Here is an 11,390-nt window from a genome sequence, read left to right on the forward strand (position 1 = left end):
TGATAATTCTATCGTAGTGGTGAATAGGGGGGGCTCCACAGTGCTACTTTGGGGTACAGATTGCCACACTGCGGTATCATCACAGTGCGGCCAGGGCCTGGGAAAGAGACCTTGGACGTTTGAGAAAAAAAATGTGAACTTTCTTTCCTGTGCAGAGACAGCTGTTTGTGGTGTCCCCATGCCCACAGGGTGGAGTGACTTGTTTCCTTTAAGTTTCCCCATATTTTCCTTATTTTTTTTAATGAGTTTCTGTTTAATAAATGGTGTGTGCTGTTAAGGAAAAGTTAGCATATGTGCATATGTGACTTCATTTTGGTTTGGGGCCCACCATTGTCTAAAAACAAACACATCATGCACCAGGAGGAGTGTTCCTTAGATACTGCATTCCTGTGAAACCCCCCCCCCCCCTTGTTTCCAGCCTGTCTCGACTCCCAGTTTCTGTTCTTTGTCTGTTCCTAACTCCCTGCCTCCTGACCTTGATGCGAGCGTCCCATCCTGATAAGGAAGGCTACTGGTGCATTGCTTTAGGACCATGTTGTGTAGTTGAAGTTATGGTTTAGCACGGGGGATGCACTTAGCAGGGATAGGTGGTAGATAAGGGAAGGGTTTGTCTATTGGCTAAGGTTTCCGATGAACAAGGGCAAAAGGCTTTGCTAAAAGGTATATAATCTCTGTATAACCTGCATTCGGGGTCCCCTCCTGATTAGCAGGGGGGCACCACGCTCGAGCGTAATAAACTTAGTATCTTTGGGAACTCTGCAGTTGTGGACTTTGTTCGTGTGCCTCAGCCTAGACTCGAACTGTGAGTGACCTATCAGGTATAATTCGCAGCAGTTTGTGTGCGTGACCAATTAGGTATAATTCGTAACAGTGCTCTGAACTCTATGTAATGATCAGTGGGTCAGGGAAGCAACCGGTGCAAAGAGAGTGCCTGTGAGACCCTCTGCAAGGAGCAGCAGGGCTCTGGGACTTTGCGGGGGACAGGTTGAAGGCGGGGGAGTGAAGGGATTAGAGGGGAGACGGGCTGAAATCAGGGAGGAAGTGGGGACAGGAATTTGAGGGGAGACAGAAAGGGGTGGTTGGGTGGGATTCGGAAGGGAGATGGGAGAGGAGAATGAGGGTTGGAGCGGGGACAGGGAGAGGGGGAGATGGGTTGAGTTTGGTGCGGGGTGGGGGAGTTTCAGGCGAGACAGAACCGGGGCAGAGAGGACGGGAATTTGAAGGGAGATGGGATGGGGCTGGGGGAGTGTAGTTTTGAGGGGAGATGGACTAAAGTCCGGGCAGGAGAGATGGAGATTGGAGGTGGGATGGGCGGAAGGGGTTCTCCTCTCACAGAGTTGGGGTCGGCGGATGGGGGCAGTTTTGTTTTCCTGCCAAAACTGAGCTGGGGCACCACTGGCCGGGAACAGGGGGAGTGAGGGTCAGGTGATGCCCACCAGCCCCCATGGCCATTGGGCAGATTCACCCTGAAATGCTCAGGAGGGAAGAACCCAGGCACCCCTAATCACGGGGGCAGCTTCCATTTCCCCCCATTCCCTGTCACAGCCCTGCCCCCCAGGTCCTGCCCCTCAGCCCCCTGGCCGCCAATGTTCCCCCACGTTATCCCACCTCCCATATTCCCCTGCTCCCCCCCACTGCTCCTCCTAGCCCAAGTAGGCGTCATTTCCCAGAGGGCAGCCTGGCACCAAGCCCACTGGGAACACTGGGAGATGGCGGCCATCTTAACTGAGGGCGGTGGATGGGCATTTTAGGGCAAATGGGGCAGGAGACGGGGGTGTGAGAAGGGATGGGCTGTGGAGGGGGCAGGGTGTGAGGGGGGCAGGCTCGGGGAGATTTCAAGGGGAATAGACCAGGGGGTAAGATGGGAGATGTGGGGGCAGGCAGAGGTAGGGGGTGTTAGCTGTGGGAGACAGGGGGGAATGATTCTGTTACGCAGCAAATATGCTGCTCATCCCCTTCCTGCTCCATGGGGCTGAAAGCAGCTATGGGGGGAGGCTCCCATGTGGTTGTGGGGCGGCTGGCGAGCAGTCAGGTGGGGGATTTAAGAAGCCCATTGGGACAATCCGCCCACCCTGAACCATCTTCTAATGCTGCCCCCGAGGCACAGTGCCCCCGGCATTAGAAAGTCCCTGGGTCTCGCCCGGCTGGTGACCCGTTGGGGGCCCGGGTTGGAATTTCTCTTTCTCCGATTTTCTTTTGAACCTGGTTGATTTAATTCACATGCTGAAAAGCCCCTTAGAACCAGGCGTTACAGTGTAAACCCGTCATCATTGCTCAGCTGTGGGCAAGGGGCAGTAAACCCAGGCGTCCCGCATCGCACCCGCTCCTCCCACGGTGCCACGGCTCGTGTCGCAGGTGGGCAGCTTGGCAGGCTGAGCGGGAAGGCTGCAGAGTCAAACCCTCCAGCACCAGGAAATGCCACAGTTAAGTTTTCCTTAACTTTGCCCCCTTTAATTGCATGATCACGTATTCATTTTACCTACATGGGTCACCAGCCAGCTTTGTACTCAGAATGCAACAAACCAGGCAGTGTGTGTGTGTGTGTGTGTGGGAAGAAGGGAGTGTTTGTGAATCTGTATGGAAATACAGTAGAACTAGGGTGACCAGATGTCCCAATTTTATAGGGACAGTCCCGATTTTGGGGGCTTTTTCTTATATACGCACCTATTACCCCCCACCCCGTCCCGATTTTTCACACTTGCCCTCTGGTTACGCTAAGTAGAACCTGAGAGTTATGAAAACCTGGGGAATGGATGTTGTTCACAACTGAAATATTCACTCCTCTGAACAAAACGTTACTGCTGGTCTTTCAAAAGTTTACAACTGAACAGTGACTTTATACAACTGCACATGGACTTCGTACGGCTTCAAAACTTGACTGTGCCAAAGAAAAATGTTGCTTTTAACCATCTTAATTTAAATGTAACGAGCACAGAAACACTTTCCTTCCCTTGTCAAATCTTTCTTTTTAAACTTCCCCTTTATTTCTTTAGCAGTTTATGTTTAACACAGACCTGTTCTGTATTTGCTTGTTTTTTTTAAGTTATCTCTGCTGCCATCTGATCGGTCACTTCCTTTTGCAAATGAGGTGTGTGGTTGATTGGTCAGTTCCTAACTCTGGGGCTCGACTGTAGTGGTCAGTGGAAGATTGAAGACAAGACCCTGTGGTCTCCTGGCTCCCAGCCTCATGCCCCTTCCCCAATGCTGGAGGGTGCACTGCGGGTGATCTCTCCCCCCACCCCACAGAGACATGGACAAGCTGGGAGCTGCATGATGCTTGGCCAGGCTGATGATCCCAGGGTTTCCTGGGTTTTGCAGAGACCTCTGCTTGCTTTGCCTGTGCTAGATTTCACCTGCAGATTACAGACAACATGTGACGGACATAGGAGGAGATGACACATCATCAACTTCCTGTAGCTGGAGTCACCAGCTGAGTTCCTTATTTGGGGCTCAGTGGAGCTGGGCTTTGGGGCGTTGGGGGCAGTGCTGAGGGGCACCCCGCTGCCCCCATCATGGCATTTGCTTTCACAGTCCTCTTCCTCGGTGAGTATCAGAGAGAGCCAGGGCTTGTGTCCATGGGGGAAATCTGAGACCAGGGCGTGTGCCTGTGGGGCCGGGGGGGGGGGGGAGGTCTGAGGCCAGTGTATGTGTCCATAGGGGGGATCTGAGACCACAGCGTGTGCCCATTGTGGGGGCAGCAGATCTGAAACCAGGGTGTAGGATCCAGTTGTTCTGGGATCTGGTCCCTAACGGCCCATCTCCTTTACAGGCTGCTGGCTCGCTGGGCGGAGCGGGATGTCAGGTGAGTTTCTGTGGGGAATGGGGGAGCTGGGGGAATTTCCACATTAAGGACGAGGGGTGGGGGGTGCCAATCCCCCAAAGGGATGATCCTGTCAGATCTCTGCTCCCCTCCACGCCCAGAGATGGGGACTGAGACCTCGCCCCACTCATTACAGGGGTGGGCACCACACAGGGAGAATTCGCCTGCACTCAAAGCTCTGCCCCCCAGGAAATACAGAGTGAAGGCACCAGCCACCCCGCAGCACCCCCGAACTGTGCCCGGGGAGCTGGCGGTAGCCCAGGGGAACGGATCAGTCAGAGCAGGTCTGTAAGAAGTGGATCCGCAGAGGGACTGGAGCAAGGCACCGTTGTGTCTCACCCTCGGCTTGCTGCACACGCACCTGTCACTGCTTTGCTTGTGAGTCAGGCTCAGCCTGACCCGGCATTCGGAACATCCCGTTGGAAATATCCCATCCCCAAATGGGCCCCCAGCACCGGGTGGAGCAGAGCTAAATCCCCAGCGGCTGAGAGCGGTTTGGGCTGGAGCAGAGCCGGAGTTTGGGCCCCAGGGGTGGGCAGGAAAATGTTAGAACAACCAGGGGATTTTGCAAACATGTTTTTCGGAGCCTTTGCTCAAAGGACTCAGATTTGTCCCACGAACCCCACCCGGCGCTCCTGTGTGTACAGCACATTGCCGGACAATTGGAGTAAACGTGGTTTTTAGATTTCAGAGTAACAGCCGTGTTAGTCTGTATTCGCAAAAAGAAAAGGGGTACTTGTGGCACCTTAGAGACTAACCAATTTATTCATCTGATGAAGCGAGCTGTAGCTCACGAAAGCTTATGCTCAAATAAATTGGTTAGTCTCTAAGGTGCCACAAGTCCTCCTTTTCTTTTTGTGGTTTTTAGAATATTCTAAAGAATAATCCATGTTCAGCCCAACCCCAGCAGAGCTGCCGCTGGGCTACAATGTTAGAGAAACAGGAGGGTGATTGTGATCTCAGCTCCTGGGGTCAATCCGGAGTCACTCCTGACTGCAGTGGGGGCAGGGCTGAATTGACCCTGGAGAAATGAAGGAATCTGAGACTGGAAATCTCCTTCCCCCTGCTGTGTCTCTCCCTGGCTGTGAGCCAGGGGCAGGGCCTGCACCCAGGGACGGGCCCCGGGGTGGGGTGGGGGGGGTGGTAAGACGCTGGAGCAACAGACGGGCAGAGGATTGCACCAGACGGACGCGGTTTGTGTCACCCCCACTTACTGCCTGTTTGTTTGTGAATCCAGAGGGGTCCCGCCCCAAACCCTCCATCTGCGTCAGCCCCGGTGGGGTGATCCCCATGGGGGGAAACGTCACCATCCGGTGTTGGCATCAGGGCCGGGGCATGAGGTTCCTCCTCTACAAGGATGGAGACGGGAACCATCTGACGTACACGGACCCTGCTAGTTATGTGGCTGAATTTCCCATCCCCAGCGCCAGACGGAAACACGGGGGCAGCTACATCTGTCGTTATAGCCACAGAACAGGACCAACCCGCTACTCGGAGCCTAGTGACCCTGTGCAGATCATTGTAGCAGGTGAGGGGCCCAGCCCGGCACCTCGGCTCCCAGCCCCACACCCAGCCAACCCTGCTCCCAGCCCCACGCCCAGCCAGAGGCAGGGCGCCTGGCCTTGGGGCCAGAGGTGGGGAAGTTTGAGGGGCTCTTGGCTGCTGGGGGACCTCGTACCCCAACCCCCGAAGAAGTTCTGTCCCCTGCCCAGACGAGCGTGGCCCTGATTGAGGCCAGGCCGGAGGCAGGGAGCCGCCCCCCCGGGGTCACCCCAGAGCTGTGGGCTGTTGTGGGGTGTCTGCCCTGCAGTGGGGGGCCGGCGGGCGGCAGCCGGGCTAGCTCTGATGGAGCTGAAAATAGCAATGGAGCCGTGGCCGGGCCGGACTAGCCGCTCGCGTGTGCACCCGGCGCCCTGGGGGGCTTGACTCTCACAGCCTGTCTCCCGTGCACAGATCCCAGCCTGCCCAGACCCTCCATCTCTCTGAGCCCCACTGGGGTCACCGCCCCAGGGGCAGACGTCACCATCCGGTGTCAGGGGCAGCGGCGGGACGTGAGGTTCTTCCTGCACAAGGCTGGAGACCTGAACCCGCCACGACACATGGACCCTGCTGGGGACGGGGCCGAGTTCCGCATCCCCACCGTGGGCCGGCAGCACGGAGGGAGCTACGGCTGCAGCTACCGGCCCCGGTCAGAGCCCTTCGTCTCCTCGCAGCCCAGCCACCCCGTGCAGCTGGTGGTAGCAGGTGAGGGGCCCAGCTTGGCATCCACGCTCCCAGCTGGACCCTCGCCGGGGTGGGGGGATGGGCTCCATGCTGATGGGACTCTCAGAGCCAGCCTCTGCCCTGAGCCCAGCAGAGCGGACGCCCGGCCGGGGAGTGGACATGGCATGGGTGGCGGGTATAATAGGCCAGTGGCTTCTCAGGCCGGCCGGCCCAGGGCTGTGGTTGGCCGACTGGCTGGGGGCTGGGGCTACGCGGGCATAGTACAGGGCTGGGGTTGCTCAGGGTGGCTGCGGATGCTCGGCATTGCATGGCTGGGGCTCGGGTTGGTTGGCTGGCTGGGGCTGACCCAGGACTGGGGCCAGTCCGTGGTTCCTCTGATGGTGGGGGACTGGCCTGGGGGTTCTCCGGCTATGGGAGTCGGTGGCAAGGCGGTGCCTTGTGCAGCGCGGGGGGGCTGCAGGGCTAACCTCCCGGAAAAGGGGGGTCCACCTGCTGCTCATGGGGGACAGAGTCACTGGGGGGACTAGCAGCTGATGGAAATTTGAGTCCGAGGGAGGGGGGATCCCTGCCCCCAGGGGGAGATGCGGAACAGGGGTCCTCTCCCAGAAGGATACTCCCCGTCTCGGGGGATGCACAGAGGCCCCGGGGTCCAGGGGCTGCTCAGCCGTCCCCTCCCCACTCCCCCGGACACCCAGCACTCAATGGGGAGCTGTGCTGGTGAGGGGCCGGTGGCTGGGTTGCCGTGTCGGCTCCTCCCCACCCAGGGTCTGTGTCTCACGGCCTGTGTCCTTCTGCTCCCAGATCCCACTCTGCCCAAGCCCTCCGTCTCTGTCTGCCCCAGCCGGGGGTTCGCCACGCAGGAGCCGGTCGCCATGTCCTACCCCAGTGACCCTTCATTGCTGGGGGTGAGAGGTGAGGGCCCCAGCTTGGCGTCTCCTGGTCACTCTGCCCCAGGGCCCAGGCAGCGTGGGGGCAGGGGTGGAGACCCCCTTGGCCAGTTAAACGGGCTCGTTCTGCCCAAAGAGCCACCCGCAGCGGGATCCACGAAGGGCTGGGGCTAGGTGGGGAGAATGGCTGGAGTTACTAGGGGTATGTGGGGCCCAGATGCCACAGGGAGGGGCTCCCTGCTGTGGGATGGATCGAGGGGTTTGCACGGGGACACAGATACAGACAGGGTGGGGGGATGGGGATAGGGAGCTGTTGCAGCTTCCTGTCCTGGGGGGCAGGAGCAGGAGGGGGCCCTGGTGGGTCTGACTGCACCAACCCGCCTCCCCCTTTGTCACCCCCAGATTACACCGGGGGCAACATCGTCCGCCTGGCCCTGAGTGCCGGGGTCCTGCTGGCCCTGGCGCTGATCCTGGCCAAGGCTGCCCACAGCTGGAGGAGGGGCGGACGGTAGGTGAGGTGAGCCCCCCACCCCCCAACACTCCACGATTCCCCCCACTACAGCCTGGCTGCCTCCGCGTTGGGGAAGGGCAGCGGGGTCACCCTCACCCCGAGCGACGTGACGCTGCATCGTCAGGATGGAGCCGGAAGGACCAGTGCAGCCGAATCCGTCTGAGCATCCGGATGGGCCCAGCTCGGCGGGGGGCTGGGGGAGGGGCTGTGTCAGGGCCTCCATCTAGGGGTGGCGGAAATGGCTAATGGCAGCGGGATGGGGAGTCTGCGCCACGGGGCGCCCTGGGGAGAGCTCCGGGCCCTACAAGACGGCTGGGCCATCAAGGCAAGGACAGGGCTTCATGGGCAGCACCCCCCCTGCTCATGGTCTCCGGGACGCGCTCCGATACAGCCACGCCGGAGAGGACATGGGATTGACCCCCCTGCCTGAGCCACCCCAGGGGTCGTTCGCACGGTTGTGGCGGTGGAGCCTGCGAAGCGGCCCGGCTGCGAGCTCCCCTGTAAAACCCACGGGCAAGTTCCCCAGCTGTGCCAAGGCCGCGGGAACCAGGGGAAATTGGGGACGACGCTGGACGTTGTAACCCAGGTGAGAGAACCAGACACAGATGCTGGGTTGGTCTGACCTGAAAAGCCCCCTGGCTACAGCCCCACGACTGTCGATATCGCGCTGGGGGAAAACAGAAGCTGGAACCAGGAGATAATAGCCCCAAATTGACGGGAGGGACTTTGGGCCAGCACAGAGAGATGTCCCCAGCCAAGAGGCCCTGCAGGCCAGACTCGGAGGGGGATCCTAACGCTGGGAAGAAGGGTCCTGCCATCTAGCACCTGAGGGCATCTGGCCACAGCCAGAATAAGTGTCTGACCTGTGTGTGATGGGGTCCCCAAGGAGCAACCCGGACTGTGGGACCCCCTCCATAGCCACTAACCTGGCCTGCCTCTCACACTGTGATGCTGATGTCAAGCTGCGAACCTTGGAGAGGCTCTGCAGTCACACAGCCATCCACAGGCAGGGACCCACCCAAATGTGTTACACGAATGATCTCCCAGCCACTCAGGTACCATCAATAGGGGGGCTCCAGCCAATTCCCGCCAGCTCCCCAGCCTTGCACCCCAGACTGGTACCATCCTACCCTGGTCAGAAGCCAGTCCAGTGTAAGTTCATTAAGTTCACCCCTCCCTCGGTGTGGAGTGGACACGCACTAGCCTTTGTAAACTGAGTGGAGATTTCCCAAGCACTTCAAGCAAAACACACTGTCTTAGGTCAGATATAAAAGAGATTTATTAACTCCAGAAGGAGAGATTTTAAGAGATTATAAGGAGCAGGTGCAGAGATCAGAGTTGGCTACTTAAGAAACAAAAATATATTCGCAGTCTAATTTCTACAAATGAAACAGGATTTGAATCAGGCAGTGTCTCCCCCTGACAGATGATACAAGCAGGTTACAGATCCTCAATACACAGACTGGACTCCATCCCAGCCTGGGACCACCCTTCTCCAGTTCAAAGCCTTTGTCCTTCAGACCTTCCTCCAGGTGTTGAGTTGTGGGGAAGAGAAGCCCTTATGTCCCTTCCCCTCGCTTATATTTTTTTCCAGTTTGCTGGAAAGATCTTTGCTGTGACCCGGGGATCAGGCGGTCCCCATTGCTCAAGCAATCTCCATTGTACTCAGTCTCTGGGATAGTGGATTCTTTCCTTGAGGGGTGTTGATGAGCTATTAACAGTGTCTGGCTGGTCCTTTGTTGCAGTTGAAAGTTTGGCTGTGGGCATCTCCCAACTTCAGGCCATAGTTGAGTAGCACACACAGCAATGCTTCATCACTTCCCCTACAAGGATCGCACATACAATGCACCAGGACAGGAATGTTCAAGAGGCTTTTAAATGTTTAACAACATTAATGTTAATGTTCAACTTTGTTAACGTTCAGCACTTTTAAAATGATGCCTCACAAGGCAGACTTTGGACCCAAGTTTCAGAGTAACAGCCGTGTTAGTCTGTATTCGCAAAAAGAAAAGGAGGACTTGTGGCACCTTAGAGACTAACCAATTTATTTGAGCATGAGCTTTCGTGAGCTGCAGCTCACTTCATCGGATGCTCATGCTCAAATAAATTGGTTAGTCTCTAAGGTGCCACAAGTCCTCCTTTTCTTTTTCTACCCAAGCTATCATAATTCTATCGTAGTGGTGAATACGGGGGCTCCATGGTGTTACTTTGAGGTACAGATTGTCACCCTGTGGTATCACTGTGGCACGGCCAGGGCCTGGGCAGGATGCCTGGAAAGTGTGAGGAACAGACTGTGAACTTCCTTTCCCATGCAGAGACACTGTTTGTGGTGCCCCCGTGCCCACAGGGCGGGTGACTTCTTTCCTTAAACCTTCCCCATCTTTTCCTTATTTTCTTATGAGTTCTGTTTAATGAATTGTATGTGCTCTGAACTCTGTGTAATGATCAGTGGGTCAGGGAAGCATCCGGTGCAGAGAGAGTGCCCCGGAGTGGGGACACCCTCACCCTTGTCCTAAGTGACTATGACAAGACTGGGGGTTGAGCCCGCAGGAATGCGGGGCCCAGCCTTGCCAGGGTTATGAGGACTCTGCCGCACAGGAGGGAGGAAAGGGGTAAAGGGCGTGGGAGCGAAGACTCAGATCCTTTCGCCAGTCAATCCCACCGGGGCGTGTATAAGCCAGCGAAGTTCCCCACAATAGCGGGACCATTCCCCCGCTTACACTAGGAGCGGGGTCAGCGGCCGCCCTGCCCGTCCGTCCGGAGAGTGAAATGAACCGGTTCCTCTGCACAAAGCCCGGCTTTTCTGGAAACAAGCACCTCTGCTCCGGTGACTCCCGAAGGAGCGGGACTTGGAGCCGGTCTGACTCCGGCTGTTGGCCGCCATTGCTCAGCCCCCGTTTCAGTAGACAGGCTGGGTTTGTTTCCTTGTCTGGGGGTTTAACCCAAAAGCTTTGCCTTTGAATGGCTGCTGCTGGGGGTTTGCCCAGGAGCCGAGTAAAACCAGGGGTTTGGTTTGAAACGAGCCCCCCGGCCCCTGGCCTGTGTTAAGCTGGCGAGGGAGGGAGTTTCCAACCCCCCTGAGCCCTCTGGGCCTGTGAGACCCTCTGCAAAGAGCAGCAGGGCTCCGGGAATTTGGGGTACAGGCCGAGGGGTGGGGGGGGAGGGATTAGAGGGGAGACAGGTTGAGATCAGGGAGGAAGTGGGGACAGGAATTTGAGGGGAGACTGAAACAGGGTGGCTGGGTGGGTGTTGGACGGGAGACAGGCTGAGGTGGGGAGGTCACGGGGGGCACAACATGGGGTTTGAGGGGAGATGGCAGAGGGGAACGAGGGTTGGAGGCACGATGGGGAGATGGACCAAGACTAGTGCGGGCTGGGGGGCTTTGAGAGGAGACAGGACCGGGGCTGAGAGGATGGGGATTTGAGGGGAGATGGGATGGGGTTGGCAGAGCTTTGAGGGGAGATGGACCAAATCCGGGGAGAAGGTTGGAGGGGGGATGGGATAAGGACGGGGGGAGAGGGGCTCCCCTCTCACAGATTCCGGGTCGGCGGATGAGGGGGGGTTGTTTTCCTGCCAAAACTCCGGCTGAGCTGGGACTAGCCACGTGCGGGAGGTGGGAGGTGGAGCGAGAAGCAGGGGACGCCCGCCACCCACCATAGCCATGGGGCAGATTCACCCTGAAACGCTCATGAGGGGGAACCCAGGCGCCCCTAATCACGGGGGGGCAGCTTCTGTTCCCCCCCCCTTCCCGGTCACTGTCCTGCCCCCTCAGCCCCCTGGCTGCCAATGTTCCCCCATGTTCTCCCACCCCCTGCATTCCCCTGCCCCCCACTGCCCCTCCCAGCCCAGGTCAGCGCCATTTCCCAGAGGGCAGCCTGGCGCCAAGCCCACTGGGGACACTGGGATGTGGCGGCCATCTTAACTGAGGGCGGGGGATGGGCATTTGAGG

General features: G+C 57.9%; 1 protein-coding gene across 3 annotated transcripts; it reads left to right on the top strand.

Annotated features, from left to right (window-relative positions):
• Window positions 1-3,922: 3,922 nt before the first annotated feature.
• On the top strand, window positions 3,923-10,597 carry LOC140902233 (osteoclast-associated immunoglobulin-like receptor). Of its 3 annotated transcripts, XM_078850191.1 has the most exons (5): window positions 3,923-4,104; window positions 5,058-5,348; window positions 5,774-6,064; window positions 6,845-6,955; window positions 7,333-10,597. In XM_078850191.1, exons 1-5 carry the CDS (start codon window positions 3,924-3,926, stop codon window positions 7,440-7,442), a joined length of 984 nt encoding a protein of 327 aa, XP_078706317.1. In that variant the 5' UTR covers window position 3,923; the 3' UTR covers window positions 7,443-10,597. The 3 variants fall into 3 exon arrangements, with proteins under 3 accessions (XP_078706317.1, XP_073178208.1, XP_073178211.1); XM_073322107.2 differs by having other exon boundaries at window positions 4,019-5,348; XM_073322110.2 differs by having other exon boundaries at window positions 4,019-5,348; window positions 5,774-6,008; window positions 7,333-7,418.
• Window positions 10,598-11,390: the final 793 nt, after the last annotated feature.

This window comes from Lepidochelys kempii, chromosome 23, assembly GCF_965140285.1.
Source record: "Lepidochelys kempii isolate rLepKem1 chromosome 23, rLepKem1.hap1, whole genome shotgun sequence".
Classification (NCBI taxonomy): domain Eukaryota; kingdom Metazoa; phylum Chordata; order Testudines; family Cheloniidae; genus Lepidochelys; species Lepidochelys kempii.

Excerpts from the sequence above, each read along its gene's own strand:
- LOC140902233 (XM_073322107.2), top strand. The coding sequence starts at position 4,850 with ATGAAGGAATCTGAGACTGGAAATCTCCTTCCCCCTGCTGTGTCTCTC. Across the intron at positions 5,349-5,773 it reads TGTGCAGATCATTGTAGCAG|ATCCCAGCCTGCCCAGACCC; the intron begins GTGAGGGGCCCA and ends TCCCGTGCACAG. Across the intron at positions 6,956-7,332 it reads TTCATTGCTGGGGGTGAGAG|ATTACACCGGGGGCAACATC; the intron begins GTGAGGGCCCCA and ends TGTCACCCCCAG.